The 19,495-nt window shown below is 51.3% G+C and overlaps 1 protein-coding gene across 3 annotated transcripts in view; it reads left to right on the plus strand.

The window, feature by feature from the left end:
- Positions 1-4,791: 4,791 nt before the first annotated feature.
- CAPZB (capping actin protein of muscle Z-line subunit beta) overlaps positions 4,792-19,495 on the plus strand; it is a 125,934-nt gene continuing 111,230 nt past the window's right edge. For 2 of the 3 annotated variants that reach the window (XM_081817615.1, XM_081817616.1), the window contains exon 1: positions 6,113-6,217. In XM_081817615.1, coding sequence (XP_081673741.1) covers positions 6,128-6,217 — 90 coding nt within the window. In that variant the 5' untranslated portion in view covers positions 6,113-6,127. Of the gene's footprint in view, positions 4,940-6,112; positions 6,218-19,495 lie in introns of those variants that run through there. The other variant, XM_081817617.1, reaches the window with a different exon arrangement.

Genomic DNA, 19,495 nt, shown 5'->3' on the forward strand with positions numbered 1-19,495 from the left:
AGAGAGAAGCCACGTTGGGCAAGCGTCTGGGTAATGCCTGCTTTAATGTGTCCTGTATTAGCTGATGAGCATCACAAAAGATTCAGTGTACAGTGGAAGGTGGTTTCTCTGAGGTCCTCAGGATTGCTTCTTTTTTCCCTAGGTGAGGGTACAATTTGGCTCAGGGCTTCCCTCCCACCCTGCCTCAATTCAGCAAACACTTATGGACACCTACTATGTGTAAGTTGCCTTGCTGTGTGCTGGAATGTAGTAGCATCATCTTTTGGCACTGACAAAGCACTCTCCTACATACGACCTCAATTTAGTGATTCTCAGAATAGACTCTGAGTCAGAAAGACCAGAGTGAGGACAGATTTATCCATGCATTGTCTGTGTGACCTTAGGCAAGTCATTTCTGAGCCTCCGCTTCCTTTTCTATAAAAGAGTAGTAATAGAAGCTCCTAGGTCAAAGGATTGTTGGGAGGAATCAGTGAGGCAATACATGGAAAGAGCTTAGCACATAGTAAGCATTCATTTAAAAGTAACCATATTTTGCTGGTCGTTCTTGGTCCACGTATTCACACAATAATCCATCCTATGATGTCGATATGATCTCATTTCTTAGACCTCCACTGAGCACCTTTTATGTTCCAGGTGCCGAAGACCCATAGTAACCAAAAGAGCATTTAGATACAGAGAAGGAGGTGTCAAAGGAAACTCAGAGGAAGTGAGAGCACCAAGAGAGGTGCGTCAAGGAGAGTGGCCAATGCAGCTAATACCAAGGGGTCAGCTGAGAGCTGAGGCCCCATAGTGACCACTGGCTTCTGCAACATGGGGTTTCCAGGTCGGCGGGTGGACCCAGACTGATTTGAGAAATTGGAGCTGATGTGAGAACAGCAACTACAGAGAACTCTCACAACGTTTTGATGTGAAGGGGAGCAAACAAATGGGGAGGTGGCTGTAGGGAGACGTGGGATCAAGGAGATTTTGGTTGTTGAAACTTTTTTTTTTTTTTTTTTAGGATACAAGATATTGGAGCGTGTTATGTTAAGCAGGTGGGAATGATCCAGTACAGAGGGAGACACTGATGTTTAAGGAAGGAGGAATCCAGGGTGCAAGTGGAGGCGTCAGCTCTGAGAGGTGCACATACCATTCGAAAGCCGGAAGGCAGAGAACGTGAGTAAGGTGCAGAGCAGGTGGTAGAGCAGAGGGTTCTGATGGATTCTGTCATGTCTGTGAAGTATGAGGCAAGCACATCTGCTTCGAGTGAAGCATGAGAAGGGGACAGGGGTGGAAGACTGAAAGATCACCCTTGCAGGGTAGCAAGGGGAACTGAATACAGTGCGGAAGTAGAGGAGGATTGCTAGCCAGGGCTCATTTGAAGTCTGTGAACATCAAATTAAGTGACACTGGTCACCTTCCATTTCCCAGCGATGTTCAGATGTTCCGATGCAGGCAGAGTGTAGGGGACTAGTGGGGCTTAACTAGGTTTGCACAAGTTAGAGGAAAAGAGAGGGGCAAAGGGTTAGTGGTTTTTGCAAGGAAGCGAGTGTAGTGATCATTACTAAGCTGGGTGAGGAGGGAAGTGAGCATGAGAGGATAAATACAAGGATCTGGCAGGGTCAAAGGTTTGCAGGGCTTGACGAGGTTGAAGAAATGCTTGCGCGTGGTACTATAGTAATGAGGTTAAAGTCAGACTTGAGATATTTGAGATGGTGTTTTCTGAGACAGTGCAATTTTGGGTTAGAGCAAATCCAGGGTAAGACCGTGGGAGTGAATACCCAGGGTGGAAGGAAGGAAAAACTCATTGGTAGGGAAGAAATCAGTGGGGAGTCAATACTAATTCTGATGGATTATGCGTATGGATGCTGAAGTCATAAAAAAAAGGTACTGGAGGGGAGGAGGTTAGTTCATGAGAGCAAAAAGGAGGGGTGGCAGGTGGAAAATACTACAGCATGAACTTAAAGGGGGGTTGGGTTTTTGAAAGAGGAGGGGAGGAGAAACAGTACTAAAAATATTTATGGTGCTTGTCTGTCTATCCACAGCCCCTGGTAGGCGGCCATGTTTAATGCCCACGGTCCCCATGTGCATGGCAATGGTTGACTGGTCACGGGTGGAGTCCAACCTGTGGGGACCCAATCTGTGGACCAGCTGGGGACTGTCCAATGAGCTGTCATCATTAAAACAGGAGATGGGGCCATTGGATTCTGTTGGGATTTGAAGTATGAAACACAAAAATAATTTGCCAGTTAAAAGAGCAAGCTGATGCAGAGAAAGGGGACAGAGACCACCAGGATGGACCCCAAGCAGGCTGAAATGTTGAGGGAATAGTGCTATAAGCAAGCTGAGGATGCAGGACCGCAAAGAAGGAACATAGCAGATGCATCCAAAGAAGCAGAAATGGGGCTGCATGAGAGAGATGGTGTAGCCTGCCCCCGGGCCCTCTTCTATAATATAACTTAACTTTCAGAGCAGGGGCAGGGACTCCGTGCAGGGAAACAATGGGATCAGACCTAGGGTTATGAAAGGGGGCTTTGGCTGGCTTTGAACTCATTAGTTAAGTGATCTCGAGCAAGTGACTCAAGTTCCCTCATCTGTGAAATGGGACTAATAGTATTGACCTTACAAGGTTACAATGAGGATTAGATGAGAATATGCAGGTAATGCATTTTGAACGGCAAGGTTCCCTGTCATCTTATTTTCTACAAATAAACAGTTCAGGGTTATTTCTTTCCCAAAACTTTCCCTCATGCCCTGATCCCCTGCCTTCAAGGAGGGATACCATCTTCTCTTGGTCCTCTTCCTACCTCCCACGTCATACCTTCTCCGTCTCCTTGCTGGTTCCTCTTTACCACCTTTACCTCTTCTCTCTAAATTCATCTCCTAAGTCAACTCACCTAGATATCTTGCGCCCTTAAGTACCTTAAAATATCATTTATTAGCTGACGGTTCTCGTAGCAACTCCAACCTCTTCCCCAGCTATAGACTTCCATGTCCGATTACTTACTAGACATTTCCATTCGAACCTCCAATAGGCATCTCAGACAGAGAACTTGCCCCAAACTGACTCTTATCCTCCCCCACCAAAACAAAACCAAACCAGACCCTGCTTCTCCTACAGTCTTCCATAGACCAATAAATGGCAAATCCTTTCGGTGTTGATCAAGCTAAACATCTTAGCATCATGCCTGACTCCTTCCTTCCTTCTCGCACCCACCACCAAGCCATCAGCCAATATTCAGAATGGGATCTTTCCTTGCCCCCTCTGTGGCTATTACCCATGAACACACCAGGGACTGTCCCCATTGGGTCTGTGCCCTTGCTGGTTCTTGTCCTTCCTCTGATCAAATGTTACTTTCTAAATTAGCCTCCCTGGGGCCCCACTTCCCTAATCTGCCTGCCAATTCCCTCACTGTGAGTTTCCTCCACATCTCTAATCACCACCTTACACTATGTTTACTTCGTAGCTGATGGTCTCCCCTCCAACAGTTCAAGCTCTGCAAAAGCATGCACTGGGACTGTCAAATTCACTGCTCTATCCTTAGAACCCAGAAGAGTGCTCAGGACACAGCAGGTGCTCAATAAATGGTTACCAAGTGCAAGAATTCCTAAGTGCCACTCTCTTCTCTGAATTCCCATAACACAAGCCTTAAGCACTTACTTGTATCGATTTTTATGCCCCTGGCAGCTTTTATTTGACTGAGGATGGGGGCTTAGGACACGGGTGTGTGGCCATAATCCCGCCATTTGTGCAACCGTTTACAGTTTACAATCCCCTCACAGGTGACTTGATTTGATTCTCACAAAAGTGAGCAAGCCAGGCAGGGCAGGTATTACCAGCAAGGCTAGAATCCCAGTTCTCCTGCCTTCTAGACCAAGCTCAACGGCTATTTGTTGAATGGAGAGAGTGAGAGAGGAAAAAGGAAAATAAAAAAAAAACAGAAAGATTGAGTCACTCTGTGGAGTGGGGCAGCCCCACTGGGCAAATGGGCTGGTTCTCTGTAGCACATCTCGCAAACGCCTAGCATTTATTGATCGAGTTTTCTAATCTCTACCTGTGTGGGCCACAGAGCTATCCTGCAGCAGGTAGCTCTGGGGGCATCTTCCCGTCTTGTACACCTCTGCTTTCTTTCGGTGCCTCCAACAAGGCCTGGTATATAGTGGCTGCTCAGTGAATGGTGTGGCCCGAGACGCCTTTTTTAGAGATCGGGCTCAGGTGCGGCGACTTGCTCCCGTATATAGTGGCTGCTCAGTGAATGGTGTGGCCCGAGACGCCTTTTTTAGAGATCGGGCTCAGGTGCGGCGACTTGCTCCCGGTCCTCCACGTAGCAAGCAGCAGCGCCGGGACCCCACCCCGGGTTCGCGCTGCCGCTCTCTCCGGGATGCGCCGGCCCGGCAGCAGCACCAGTTCCGGGTCCGCGCGGGAGAGCGCGCGTGCACCGGGCGGGGAAGGCAGGGCCTGACCCCTCCCAGCCCCAGCGCCTTCCGCGTCCGCGCCGGGGAGGTCCGCGCGCACGGTCCCGCAGCCGCCCCCGCCTCCGCAGCCCTAGGGCCGGAGGTGGGGCGTGGGTGCGGACGGAAGCCCCCCCCCCTCCCCGCCCAGTCCTCGCGTCCCGCGCCGGCCCGCCCACCCCTCCGGCCGCTGCGCCCCGCCCCGCCCCGCTAGCAGGCCCCGCCCACACTTCCCCCCTTCGGCGCTCCTCCCCCCGCGCGGCGCTCCATACTTGGCGATCGCCGCGGCCCTGCACGCTCATTGGCCGAGAGCCGGGTGCGTGGGGGCGGGCCCGGGCCCGGCCGGGCGGGGAAGGAAGGTGGCGGCGGCCCGGCGCGGGGGGAGGGGGGCGCTGACCCGGATGTTCACTCCTGGGCACCCGGGGAAGTGGAAGCGCCGGGTCCTGCTGCGGGGGGGAGAGCCACAGACGCCGGGACCGGGACCGCCGCCGCCGCCGCCGCCACCATGGTAAAGGCCCGACGTCACTCTCTCCCATGCCCGGGGGCCCCACCGGAGCTCGCGTCTCCCCTGTCCCCGCCTCCCCCCACCCTTAGCCCCGGGCCCGAGCAGGGTGGGTCCCCCGGGTGGGGGAGGGGCGGGGTCCCGGACCCAGGTGGACACCATCGCTGCCGGCTCAGGAGGGGGCTGCCGGCACGGGCAGCTGGGCTGGGCAGCGACCCTGCCTCCCTCTCCCAGCCCCCGCCCTTGGCTCAAGCTGGAGTCCCACTCTCCGCCTGTCGGTCAGGGTAGTCTCCACCATAGCCCAGGCTAGACCCCCCTGGACCCGTGGTCCATGCCAGGCACCCCCTCCGTTGACCCCGGGGGGTCCCCCTTCCTCCTGCCCACGGCCCCGGCTAGGTCCCCTTTCCCCGTCCCCACGGCCGGGGTAGGCCGTCGTTTCTCCCTCCCGTGGCCCAGGCTGGGCTCCCCTCTCTGCAGTTCGGTTTAGGCCTGTGTTCCTTTCCGTTTCTTCTCCATGGTTTCAGTCTGGACACCAGTCAGCCCCTACTCCAGTGGTCTCAGTCTAGATTTGTTTCCCCGCTCTTCCGTGGCTTCAGCTTGAATCTTCTCTTCCCTCCTTGGCCTTGGTCTGGACCTCCCCTCCTCCGCCCGCGGCCCTGGCCTGGACGTTAACCCCCACTATCCCCTTCCCCAGACTTCTCACCGCTCTTAGCGTAGCCTGCGTCAGCCCCCCTCGGTCCCGGGCTCTACCCTCCTTCCAGGGCCCTGCGCCCTGCCCTGCCCCCGACCCGGGTGGTCCCTCCCCTCTACCCCGGGAGGACCTTTGCCGCCTCTGGGAAGCGAGGGGAGCTCTCCTGCCCGGGGGAGGAGGAGGGTGGTCCCGGAGCTGTGCCTTCGCAGGTGGAGGGTTGCCTCCTCCTGGGGAGGCCGCCTGGAGCGAGCGAGGGAAGGGCGGGCACCCGTGTGCCCGGAAGGCAGGAAGGCAGCGCGGCGCTCTGCAGGCCCTTTCCGCGGCCGCTGCCTCCTTGCCGAGGGTGCGGTGCCTGCGGGGCGTCGTGCCGGGGCCTGAGTGGGAGCCGAGAGATGAGGGTGGGGGGAGCCGACAGGACAGGAATGAACGCACAATCGCCCTTGTGAAGCTGCAGCCCTTGGGGGGGCCGCTGGGCCGTGAGGCCAACATACGGCCTGGACACGATGCACCCCAGCAGGCGCAGCCTCCCTTTCCCCCTGAACTGTCAGCTCGTGAGGGTTGGAACTGCTGATTATGGAGGTGCCTCGGATCAGGTGAGCCAGATTCCGAGAAGGAGAGAGAGAGCATGAGAGCGAGCGAGCCAGCTAGTTCCGCTCGTAGTGTTTTGATAACGACGGCCTGTGCTCTGGGTTCCCTGCATGGCTTGAGGTTTCACCTAGGCCTCCACAAGTTCACTTACCTCCACTTTGCAGCCTTCTGCAGGGCAGGCTCACCACCCAGATTGGCAGGGCCAGAGGGCTTCTGCCTTAACATGGTCAAGGAACCTTTGGAGATGGGCTAACCGGGCTCAGGCCATCCACCTGCTCCTTTTGCCCAGTGCTGGCAGGTGCTTGCGTGTGAACTTTGGGCCCCGAAGTGTTTTGAGGATCTCAGTTTCTTGAGGATCTCAGTTTCTTGTTTAATGAAGTGTTGTGGCTGCTGAACCAGGATGACTAATTAAGAGTGGTTAAGTTTTTTCTTGCTGCCTTCCTGTATATTGATTTAAAATGTGGCTTATGCCAGGGGCGCCTGGGTGGCTCAGTTGGTTAAGCGGCTGCCTTCGGCTCAGGTCATGATCTGGGAGTCCCTGGATCGAGTCCCGCATCGGGCTCCCTGCTCGGCGGGGAGTCTGCTTCTCCCTCTGACCCTCCCCCTTCTCATGAGCTTGCTCTCTCTCATTCTCTCTCTCTCAAATAAATAAATAAAATCTTTAAAAAAAAAAAAAAGAGTGGCTAAGTTTTTTCTTGCTGCCTTCCTGTATATTGATTTAAAATGTGGCTTATGCCATTTTTTAATGCTATTGGACTTCTTCAATGTTTGTGTTGTCCGGAGGTGGCCCCACCCCAGGTCTGGGTGGGGAGGTACTCCAGGACAGTTTTGGGTGAGGACTGTGAAAGTGGAGTGAGGTTTTATAAATTTGATCTTAGGGCAAAAGCAGGGGAATGTGGGTCCGGTGGCCAGGTGGGCTGCTTAGGGCAGCATATCTGGCAGGGAGGGGCATCTTGGCTTAGCTCCGATTCTCCAAAGGTAATGGGAAATGCCCGTCATGACCCAGGAGGAGGACAGTGACGTACTATGCTTCTCCGAAGTCCTGTATTTGGGTTTTATTTGGACAGTCTGAAAACTGTGGAAGGGAAGGAGGAAAAGGTCTAACATTTCTTGAGGACTGCTGGGTGCCTGGCACCATGCTGAGCAGTCCACCTGTGTGAGCTCCTTTAACCCGCATAGAACCCTTGGAGGTAGTTGCTGTCCTCCTTTTACAGGTGAAGCTGCTGCTTAGGACGTGGAGTAACTTAAGGTGCTGCTCGGTCGGTGAAAGCACATCAGGCAGGCTGTAACCTCCATCCTCCCCACTGTCCCAGGCTGCTTCTATGGCGGAAGATAGAAAGGACACTGTTTAGAAAACAGAAGAATGGGGTACTCAGAGATGGCAAGGGAGAAGCCGTGTTTACTGACTATTGGTTGTGTTCTGGGTCCTTTACATAAGAGACCTCGCCTAGCAGTGCAATAGTCAGACGGTGGTAGAGGCATATCTGGCTCCGGGCCAGGGCATGAGCTCGTTGAGGGCAGAGGGTTTTCTCTTGGGTTTTCCATGGCTGCACCCCTGGGGCCTAGAACATCACCTGACACTGAAGGAAATGGCTTGGAGTGCTCTTTTTTGGGGTGTGTCTATATGTCCATGAACTCGGCCACTTGTATTTTCATACTCGTTCTCTCAGTAACTTGTTCTTAGTATCCCCTAGGCTTACAAGTAATTTCTGACTGCTTATTGTCAGATTGATCCCTTACGTGGATACTCTAATAATCCAGACTAGACAGTTGCGCTAGGACACGAGTGGTGGTGTGGGCTTGTACAATAGGTAAATGAGTTAAGGCCACTGTGGTTTTTATTTTCAGTAGGTTTGATGGTAGAGAAAACAGCTAGCTCTCCATTATCCATGGAGGGAAATAGTTTGAGAATCTAAAATGCGTTGGACTTTGGAGTAAATTCCATGATTTTTGTTGGCTTCAGTTAAGTGCACAGGCAAATGAAATTTATTTGCCTGCATTCCCTTAGTAGGTAACAATCTTACTGCTGTAAACTCTTTACAGTTTCAGAACACTTTTCCTTACACAGCTGTAGCTTCTAACTTGGGAATGAGTGTTCTAACTTTTTTTTTTTTTAAGATTTTATTTATTTGAGAGAGAGAGAATGAGAGAGAGAGAGAGCACAAGAGGGGGGAGGGTCAGAGGGAGAAGCAGACTCCCTGCTAAGCAGGGAGCCCGACGTGGGACTCTATCCCGGGACTCCAGGATCATGACCTGAGCCGAAGGCAGTCGCTTAACCAACTGAGCCACCCAGGCGCCCAGTGAGTGATCTAACTTAAGAGTTCTGAGTCCGGTGCCCGTTGGTGGAACTGTAGCGGTGAAAGGACAGGTGGACCCCTCAGGAGTTGTGCTCCAGCTCACAGATGGTTTTGCCTGACAGGAGCTGATAGGAAAAGCCTGTCATATTGTTGCAAGGTGAAACAATATAGTTGACACTAAGGTATCTTGACTGGGCTCCTGGTGTGGATGAGAGACCGTTCAGCGCAGACCCCACACGATATACAGCCCTGTTCATTTAAACCCAACTAGCCTTTTCGGTGGAATGCTTGAAAAAGGTAGCCAACAATCGATAGCTTGAGATTGAGACGATAAATCATAGTTTGAAAGCAGATATTCCTATTTATAACTCGCAAGTCCAATGCTGCTTTTATATTCCTTGGGTGAGAGAAGAGGACCCGTGACTGACAGCCCAGGGAGATGGGAGCCAGGCAGGTACATAGACCCCCGAGACTCCTGCTTCCCAGCCTGGGGAATGCTGGCCAATAGGCAAATACAGAGGCGCCTTAGCGGGGGTACCGGAAGCTACAGGATAAGGTTAATTTTGTGTATATTAAGTGTCTTCTCTGCACAGCTTTGTGTTGACGCAGTGATGAGCAAGACAAGGGTCCATCTCTCACAGCTTACATTGTTGCAGGGGGAATGTCACTCTTACCAAAAATTTAAGGGGGAAGAGCCTTGTTGATGGGAGGGCAAGCCATTTGCATGAGACATGGCAGGAGATTTAAGAGAAAGTGGGGGCTTGTGCCAGGTTTCACCCCCAGACCTTTGGGAGTGTGTCTGTTCTTCCCGCTGCCGTAACTGTTTAAGCGAATTGCACCGCACACCGCCTGTTGGTGCCTCTGTGCACCAGCAGCCCTCGTACCCGGCACCGTGGGAGTCCGGCCCTTCTGACCTGCGTAGCTGCCATTGATGGAGGATCTACTGTGATCCAGAAACGTGGCTTAGATGATACCTCCTCCCCCATTTTACTTACACGGAACCTGAAGCTTGAGAGGTTGAGTGACCCATGTGAGTGGCGTGCCTGGGACTCAAAGCTAGGTCCCTCTGACTCTCTTGTGCTGGACACTCATTCTGTGTCTCAGAAGCTGTGAGCAGAAGGGCCCGTAGCACAGGATCTGGGCCCGTTGCTCTTTGCAGCAGATCCCAGCAGTGAGAGTCGGGTGTGGAAGGCCAGAGGATGCAGTTGCGAGGTCACCCACAATAGGACCAGCTAGAGCGATGCCATTTCTAAACCTAAGCTTTTAGAGAGTTGTGTTTCCGCGTAAGGAGGTGGAGATGTACATTTTTAGGGCACCAGCCATGTGCGTGAACTCTGCTCTGCTGGGAGAATCCGTGCCTCAGCCCCACCAGGATGGCTCAGCCTTCGGAGAGAGGCAGCACAGTATAAGCATTTAGGACATAGAGCCAGACTGCCTTAGGATAATAACAGGACCTCCTCATGAGGCTTGTTTTGAGGATTAAGTGAGACCGTACGCGTGAAGTCCTTCCAACAGCATTTGGCATGTAATTATATACATACTCATCATTATTATCCTCAACACCACATTACAGATGAGGTTCAAAGGGTATGTGGTGAGTCCCTCTGTTAGCTGTTAAGTGGAGGAACTAGGTTTTCTGACTCCAGATACAGACCCCTTTCCTCTACTCCTGCCTGCGTGCAGGAGTTTGCTTGGCCTTGGGCTGTGCCGTGAACGAAGAGCTTCCCTAATAGAGCCCGAGGCTCTACTTCACCCCAAATAAAGGCTCCCTGTGCACGGGACACCGCGTGTTGTCACAGCCTGATGCTGTATATCTCCGGTTTGGATGCCTTGTCTGTGCCTGGTGGAGCCCCTTGTGAACTGACTCCTAGCGTTCTTCCCAGGCTGGAAGAAGAGGGTCAGGACTGGGGACAGAGCATGTGAGCTCCGTGACAGCAGGGCCCTTGTCTGTTTGGTTCCCGCTAACCACCCCACACCTTGCACTGGTCGCCTGAGAGTGAATGCGTGGTGAGAGCTGAGAGTGGTTGTCCTTTGTTTGCTGCCTGCTCCTTGGAACATGGGCTTTGGAGTTGGGCGCGTGTGGGTTGGAGTCCTGCATCTGCCACTCAGCTTGTGATCTGAAGTGGGGGTTCTCATCGCCCTCGATCTCAGTTTCTTGATCTGTAGCATGAGGATAACATTTTATAGGGATACCGGGAGAAAGATGGGGAAAATTGTAAGCACTTAGTCCAGTGCTTGGCACACAGTAGGTGGCAGCTATGATTATTATGTCTTATTCTGCGTACTGGAGAGTAAGGGACACAAATAGCCATAATCCCTGTCCTCTAATCCAGAAAGGGACACAGGATGCATCCAAAAAGTTGAGTGCAGCAGGAAGGACATAGTATAGAAAAGGCTTAATTAGCATGGGGAACTTGTCTGCTTGGCCTGCATTCCACTTCCTCCAGGAAGCCCTGCAGACCACTTCAGCCCACAGGCAGCTTGGGTGGGGGCTGGGTGTGAAGCCCAGCGAGACCTTGCCCAGGCAGAAGGACAGGGTGGGGTGCAGTCAGGGAGAGGCCATTCTAGGCACTGTCTGGAACAAAAGCAAAGTTCAGGGGTATAATCAGCCCTGAGTTTGGAGATCAGCCACAGAGTAGACAGAGTGAGTGGGGGTGCCTCAGTCCCGGGAGTCCGTTGGGGAGCGCCAGAGTTGCTAAGCTAAGGAGTTTGCATTTGATCTGGGACAGTGTGGAGCCAGTTAAATATTTGACAGGGCAGGTAGAAATTTGAGGAGGCTGGCAGAGTTGTGGTATTTTAGGAAGCGTCATCTGGCTGTGGTGTGCACAAAGGCCCCGAGAGGTGAGAGATGGGAGGGAGGCATCCGCCAGCACCAGTCTATGGGGTTATGGGGGTCCCAGCCCCTGTGAGGCCATGGGTATAAAAAGGAACACATGGTTGAAAAAGATAAAGATAGGAAAGCAGAGTGAGATGCCATGATTTACCGTCTTTTACCGCTTCTGGAGCTGCGGGGGACGCTTCTGCCCCCAGAGCTCCCTGGTTAGGCATTCTGATAGGATGCTTATCATTGATCCAGCTGCTATTTCTGGTCAGTTTAAATCCTAGATAGTAGTGTCTGCAAAGCCTTGATATCCTATTAATAACCGAGCAGGGATTTTAGTTTGGTTAGCCCAGCAATCCTTCTGTATCTGCAGTTGGCACCCAGTTCTGCTCCTCTCACGCGGCCTTAGGCTCTGGGCAAACAACCGCCTAAGACAGCCAGTCAGCCGAGGGGGGCGGAGGCTCTGCATGGTGGCTGGAATAGTTTTTATTGACTACTTTTTAATACCCAAAGCAACCCTTTGAGGCAGGTTCTCACATTACCCTCATTACGCAGGTGAGTGAGAACCTAAGCCTGACTCTGCAGTCTGACCCCAGAGCCCGTGCTCTGGACCCTCAGCGCTGCTGCGTCCAAGGTTTTTTCCCAGCCAGCCATTCGTTCCATGGATGCTCACGGAGCCATCAGACAGACCTAGTAGAGTATGACTCTTACGTGGAGGAGGCAGATGGAGACAGGGAAAGCTAAGATTCTGACAGCCTGGGGCACAAGCAGAACCAGCGTGGTGGAAGTCCACAACAGAAGGGCTTGAGCTTCAGGGAGCCACTCGCTTTCCCTTCTCCCTTCTCCCTGCTTTCTCCTGGTCGCACCCCGTGTCTGACATGTCTGGAAACCTGTGCAAGGGAGTCTTCCTCTGCAACTTTCTAGTGGTAAGTCCAGTAGCCCTGTTTCTTCCAAGACAGCAGCCCCAATGGCTCGCATCGACCTGCCCCAGGGTGGAGTGAGTCTGTGTGTGGTAAGTGTGGATGGTGCCTGGCACTCCGTAAGTTTAGCAGGAGTGTTGGCCGTGACCTGATTGTTTTATGAATATGCATGCTTGCTAGGTGGTGGCTCACAGAACCTCCCAGCCAGCCTGGAAGGCAAGTGTAGCCCCAGTTCTGCTGAGAGCCCAAGAAGTGGAGTCCCCTGCTAAAGGCTGGCAGTCTTAAGGGCTTGCTGCCTGGTGTTTTCTGGCCACGAGGATCTTACCACACTGCAGACTGCCGGCAGTCGTTGCTCCTGGCTCAGCCCCTGAACGTCCCCACCCACTGCTTCAGCTGCTTGCGAAGGCTTCCTGTTCCAGCCCTGAACTCCTCGGGGCCCTTCAGAGCTAGGACCTGCTCAGAGACCGTTATGTTAGTATTATCTGGGCTTACTGTTTCAGAGGTTTCTCTAAGATTCAGGCAGAGGACTCACTCACCGTTTACCAGGTGAAATGTCTTTAAAATATTAAGGTTATGAAAAGATGCTTTTGCATGTACTCTTTCTGCTGGGCTGAGTAGCAAGCAGCCTCCCAGTGGAATTGTGTGTTTTCTGGTGGTAGCAAATGTCCTCATCCTTATCTGCACCCGTGATCAGTGGACGGAGGGTTCGGGATTGGCTCACTCACATCTGATGTTGCTACACAAGGTTCTCTACGGTGAGGCTTTGGCCCTGAAAGGGGTATGTCTGATTTTACAGGGATGGGCTTCCTGCATATAGAGTTTTGTGCTAAAAAACTGAGAGGGGGAGCTTTTATCCACCACACCCTCCTGGTGAAAAATCTGATTTTAGGCACTGTGGTCACTGAAGAAGATACTCTTGAATTTCTCTCTGTCTCATCTCTGGCTTTGATTTTTTTTTTTTTAATTTAAAGATTTTATTTTTAAGTAATCTCTACACCCAATGTGGGGCTTGAACTTAGAACCCCAAGATTGTGATCTAGAGTCACATGCTCGCGACTGATCTGGCTTTGTTTTTATCAGTCCTTTCCTTCTCTGTAGAGCACAGCTTGTCTCCTCACCTCCTGGGCAGCGTATAGTTGCTGGGGCTGGATGTGGACCGGTCACTGAGGAACACACACCCCTCCACAGCGGGGGCCGGACTCTTTGCTCTTTCAGAACGTCCAGCACGGGCTGTCCTTGCTTCCTTGTCTGTCCTCCTCCTGACAGCTCCTGTGTTCAATCTCTTTCGGCCGTAGCGGGTGTGGACCTCTGGTTGTCCTGAGATTTGAGCCCTCTGACTTGGCCTTCAGGAGTGCCCTTGTGCAGCGGGAATTGGAGGTGCCCGAGTTAGCAGTCTTCATCCCGTAGGTTATTAGGTATTCCCTCCTGGGTTCTCCATGAGTCTGGAAAGTGTGCCTGCCTTCTGCCGCTGTCTCTGCTATATGCACACAGTCACTACCTTTAATTCTCTCAACCCAACCCTGTGACGGTCGTTTTCTCATTGCCCCGATGAGGAAACTGAAGCTCAGAAAGGTTTAGGAGCTTGCTGAAAGGACCCCAGCCAGTTAATGGCAGAGTTAACGTCCCGACGCGGGCCCATCCCACTCAGGAGTGCATGCTTACCGAATTCTGCTATCCCGCCTGTCCCGCATGGACTCACCAGGATGCTTATTTTATAGATGAGGAAGCAGAGGTTCACGTGCAGGTCCAGCCATGGTGGCTGAAATCTGGGTTTAGACCTTAGAAGGTTTTGTTGGTTCAGGCTGTTAAAATGAAAGTGGATGGATCTTTCTGAGCTGTGGTCTGTTTTTGGAAAGCTACCTGCTAAGCCTTCGAGTGGCAGGTAGGTCCTAGCCTGCCATCAGTAGGCCCGCGTCTTGGCTTTTTGGGTAGGACAGTGGTTCTTTGTGCATATCCTAGTGATTGTGACAGCCTCCCACTGACAACTGTTGGTTGAACAAAACCTTGCAGGACTCCCTTGGCATTTTCCTGTGAAGCCCCAGCCCAGCCCAGCCCTGGGCGCCACACGCAGCGGCGGGTTGCAGGGCCTCTGAGGGGAAGGAGCATAGTGGCCCGTTTCAGTAGTTAATTTGACCTTGAGCAGCTTCAGTTGGTGACCCTCATGAAGCCTCAAGTTGTTTCTTCCCCTTAGGAAGGAAGATGGAACGATAAGTGCCCCCTCAGTGTGAATGCCATCGCAGTGTTCTGCTGTCTGCAGCACGCGGGCCATTTCTCCGTAGTGTTTGTTGAACGAAAGAATGTCTGGTAGGCCCTTAGCGAATGTGCGTCTGGCCGTGAGGAGTTAAGTGTTGGGCTCCTCCTTGTCAGTGTCACTTTAGGTAGAGGTGACAAGAACAGAAGGAGCTGAGCAAGGCCCCCCTCTGAGATTGGGTCAGTGCGCCCTTCAGCTGTTCAGGCCACTCTGGTGTTGAAGGTTGTCTGGAGGCGCTGGTGGGATCAGGGCTTGGTGGGAACAGTGATCCTCATGGCTCTGACCCTCGCTGGTGGCCCTGCACGTGTGGGCACTGAGCACTTGGTGCCGTCACATGACCGGCCTGGAGTTCCCAAATGATCCCGGGCAGTCTGGGTTCCGGAGTGCAGGGGCAGTGAAGGGCAGGGTCTGGAGCCCACGTTCAGATCCCAGCCTGCAGATGTGGGCGGCTTCTTTCACTCCCGGCCTCCGTTTCCTTGTTTGTGAAATGGTAAAAATGAAAGCATTTCTGATGGATTTTTCGAGGGTTAAATGAGTTAATACATGTGAAGCCCGACACAGTAACATTATTATTGTGAATATTAAATTAGTAACGAGATGGTGGTGTTATCCGTGCCGTGGACTCTTCAAGTGCTGTTAGAGCCCAAAGAGACGTCAAAGTGGAAACTCCCTTTTGCTTTGTGTTGGAAGGAGTTTAGACTTTGTGTTGCGGCTTATCTTGCAGGGAAGTGTTCCTGCACCCAAAGCTCACTGGAAACTCAGTTACGGGCCTTGCCCTGATGCACCTGACTATCCGTGAACAAGTTGTTTGAAATGGTGCTTTTGTTCCAGGTTATAATAAAAGTCACTCTTCTGGAAAATGTCTGAGTTTTTTTTTTTTTTTCTTATGGCACGAGTGGCCAACGCTGGAGTGCCAGTCACATTTGGTATCCACGGCCTTGAGGGGAGCAGGGCATGGTGCTAATCAGTGATGCTTGCACCTCGTCATTCCTACCCCCTTGCACCCCCACACTGTGGTTATTTTCTGAGCCATTTTCTTCTCTTCTGAAGATGGCAGGGGTTCATAGGTGCTCCCAGCTTCTGCTAACCAGTGCTACATTTGTGAGCTGCCACAGACCTGCAAGACTTCACTGCCTCAGGGGCTGAATGTTTTAAGGGCATGTGTTGATTTTAAGGTAGAGTGTTGGGGTTTAGGGAGAAAGGAGGCAAGATAAAAGAAAATGGGCGGATAAAACACTTGTTGGAAGTCAGTCTGGTAAGGTATAGTGGAAGGAGACTCCTGGCTCTGATTCCTACTCTGGCTGCCTATGAACTGTGTGAGCTTGAACTAGTCATAGTCACTTCATCTCTCTGAGCCTCAACTTTCTGAGCTGTAAAATGGGCATAATAGCTGCCTCTTCACAAGAACAGTGTGCACGAAGTGCTGTAGTTCAGGCCTCCTGTGTAAGCATTTAGTACAGGTTCATTGCTATCTGTAGGAACTTCATCATTCATCATGTAAATTAGCACCATTCCACAGGGAAGAGAATTGAGTTGAATCTAAAAATCCCTGGATTGAGGAAACCATCCATCTAAAAAGCAGATGTAATGATGACACTGAGGGGCGGCCCTGACTTTCTGGCTTCCAGGGGCCTTGCTCTTGGACCAGACAGCCCTCTGCACATCGGCTTAGAGGATTTATCACGCAGGGGAACTTGCACTGGGCCAGGCTGTGTGCTGAGCACTATGGATACCATCTCGGGTAATCTATACCATAGCCCCATTTTGATCGTGGACTCCCAAAACGTTTTTGCAGGTGTGGAAATGGAGGCCTAAGAAGATAAGAGGTGTCTTGTACAAGGTTACACAGCTAGCAAGGAACAGAGCTGGTCTTTAAACTCGGTCTTCTGATTCCAGGTTCCAGCTGTTAGTACTCAGGGAAGGCTGGTCTGAGGATGTTGTTTTTATGTACAGAGGAAAGTCTTTATGTTGATGGTTCTAACCAATGTTCTTTAGTGCTTTTGTACATTTTGCAGCTCAAAGCACGCTATGTGTTAGATGGCTGCCCCTGGTTCTGCTTTGATGACTTGGAGTTCATCTTAAGATGCTGCAAGAATGAGGGATGCCTAGGTGGCTCAGTCAGTTAAGCGTCTGCCTGCGGCTCAGGTCATGATCCCGGGGTCCTGGGGTCGAGTCCTGCCTTGAGCTTCTTGCTCAGCGGGGAGCCTGCTTCTCCCTCTCCCCTGCTCGTGCTTGTGTGCACACTCTGTCTCTCTTCCCCCCCCCCCCCGGCCCAGATAAATAAATAAAATCTTAAAAAAAAAAAGATGCTAAGGAATGAGCTTGCAGTGGTTGTGGTTCTTCATTTAAAAGGGAGCCTTGTTTCCCACATAGTAACTGCTAACCTGTAGTCAGGGTTTGGAATCACTGCTGAGACCCTGAGCGCCCTATAGTCTTTCTTTCTGCCTGCCCCGTCTCCTCTGTTCTGTGCACATCCAGGTGGACTCTGAAATAATGCAATGTGAGGATATAATAACTGTTATATATATATGACCAAGCTAGCATTTGAATTTGGGACCAGCGTACTCCATGCCCTGGCTGTGTTATACCTGCAGCAAGGGCCAGAGACGAGCAGAGAGGCTATAGTCGTCTGCCTATCTACAGAACCGACTGAATTAGTCCATCCCCAAGAGGTAAAGCCAATCAAAGATACTGAAAGAGGTTCCTGACCTCAGAGAGCTGAGAGCGCTAGGCTGTGGATGTCAGCACCTGTCTGCAGGATGGGCTTCCAGTCATGGTAGGCTCTATTCCTTCTCGTCTTATTTGGCACTAGGTGATATGCCTGGAAAATGGGTCCAGTCTTCACATTTTCTTAACAACCTTGATTTCTTCATTCTTCTTTTAAATCACTTCCTTCAGAAGTGATTAATGTAGAATTCCCTTGTCCTTTTGCCTACCATAAAACTGGTACCATAAAGCTGTAAGGCTTTCTCAACCCTTTTGGCCACAGACTGTGTGGTTTCTGAGCTTGCTGAATTCCAGATGGAGAGCACACAGGAGCATCCTGGGAATTTTCCCCAGGATCCTGCTTTTATTTTGATTCCACAGTATCTGTTTGGTACATATTGATTGTTGGGGAGGCATTTCTTGAAATAACAAGCGAGAACTGGTTGCCATGGTCCCCAAGGAAGGGCCCTCCCATCATGTGACTAATTGGCAGAACATGGACACATAAATAGAGTGTTGGACCTCCATATGATGAGCTCAGAGTGCCTTGTGAGCCATTGAATTAACTGATAAAATCCCAGGAATTGAATTCCGTAACATGCCAGAATCTCTCAGGACAGGAAAGAAACGATTTCTAAGCCTCAGGTGCTGGGCTTTGTGTTGTAACAGTACAAGCAGATTCTAAGTCAGCTGAAGCATTCAGCAGGCCCTCCGAGTCAATAAGGAAGGCGCTAGCATCTGTTGCTCCCTGCTTTACTTAGCACTTAACATGCATTATCCTCATCAGTTCCCAGATTTCTTCTAAGAATGGGATCCTGTGAATTTAGGACTTTTTGTAAATCATAATTATGGAAATTTAGAGACCTTATGTAAATTGCTAATAAATGACAGAGCCGGTATTTGAACTGGCTGCTCTGACTTTTAAGCCTTTGCACGTAACCTCTGCCGTCTTGGAATTTTGCTGCTCATGCAGGGCTTGAGGCTTGTCCAAGATCCTACAGTAAATCATTAGCGCAGTTGGGTGAGAGTCCTGTGTCTGACATGCTAGAATCTGTACTCTACCAGTAGGCTTTTGTCTTTTCTGCTGCAAAAACTTGAGCGCGTTTGGAAACTCATCTTTGAACATGCTTCTCCAGTGATACATGCAAAGATCACACTTTCCAACATGACATTGTGAGAGAGCTTCGTGGCAGTAGGGTAGACCAGCCCACAAAGCCAGCGCCCTTAATTAAAGAAGAAATCTAGGGACAGGTCTGGACTAAAAGCTAAGTCCCTTTGATTTTAGCTCCTACTTTGTGGCTGTGTCCGTAAGGGACCATGATCGTGGTAGCCAGGCACTGGGGAAAGTGGATGTCCAACAGTCGGTTGAAAAATGGTGGTACAGTAGCATAATGGTATATAACACAGCCATTAAAATGTGATTGTGTCTGGATGGCTGGGTGGCTCAGTCGGTTGGGCGTCTGACTCTTGATCTCAGGTCCGGTCTTGTTCTCAAGGTTGTGAGTTTGGGGCCCCACGTTGGGCTCCACACTGGGTGTGGAGCCTACTAAAAAAAAATATGTGATAGAGTTGAGTAAAGCAAAGCCCTGAATCGGTCTGTTCTGCCCTCAGCTCTCTAGAATGTTCGCCTTAGAATTTCCTCCTTGGGGTTGTGAGGATTCAGTAAATGACCGGTTTGCAGGCCCTTTACTGTGTCTATTAGTTGCAGTGGATATTGATTATTTACGTACACACACGTATGTATGTTTTCCCCTCCTTAGAGTCACTTCCTTAAAATAAATCCTCAGGAGTGGGTTGTAGGGCTAAGGAGGACAAGTGTTTTTCTCCCCACACATTCTTCCTCTCAGTTCGCCCTCCCAAGTGCTGTCCTGACAGCCTCTAGCTCCAGGCTGCCCTCCCTGCCTCGCCAGCTTTGATTCGTCAGCCTGACTTCCTGTTCTGGCTAAGCTGAGGGAGCTGCTTGTCTTCCTGCAGAAATGTCCTATCTAGGGTTAGCCTCCCTGGATTTTGCCACAGCCATCCGTGGATTAATTTTTCTTTAAATTGCCTCTTTTTTTTTTTTCCCCCTGAAGTTATTTAGGAGAGAAACTGTGTTGTTACCATAAATGGAAAACCAGTATCCGATGCCCCACGTAGAAAGTATACATGGAAGTAGATGCCTCTAACTTCTGATATAAGAGATGCTTATTTGTGAACCACCTAAAATTGGTGGCCGCCAGAATCTGGCTGCTTTCTGCCTCGGGGCATAAGCTTGCAGATCCCCCCCCCCCCCCCCCGCCTTCCTCCTT

The sequence above is a fragment of the Leptonychotes weddellii genome, chromosome 4 (genome assembly GCF_054177405.1).
Source record: "Leptonychotes weddellii isolate Sample4059 chromosome 4, ASM5417740v2, whole genome shotgun sequence".
NCBI lineage: Eukaryota > Metazoa > Chordata > Mammalia > Carnivora > Phocidae > Leptonychotes > Leptonychotes weddellii.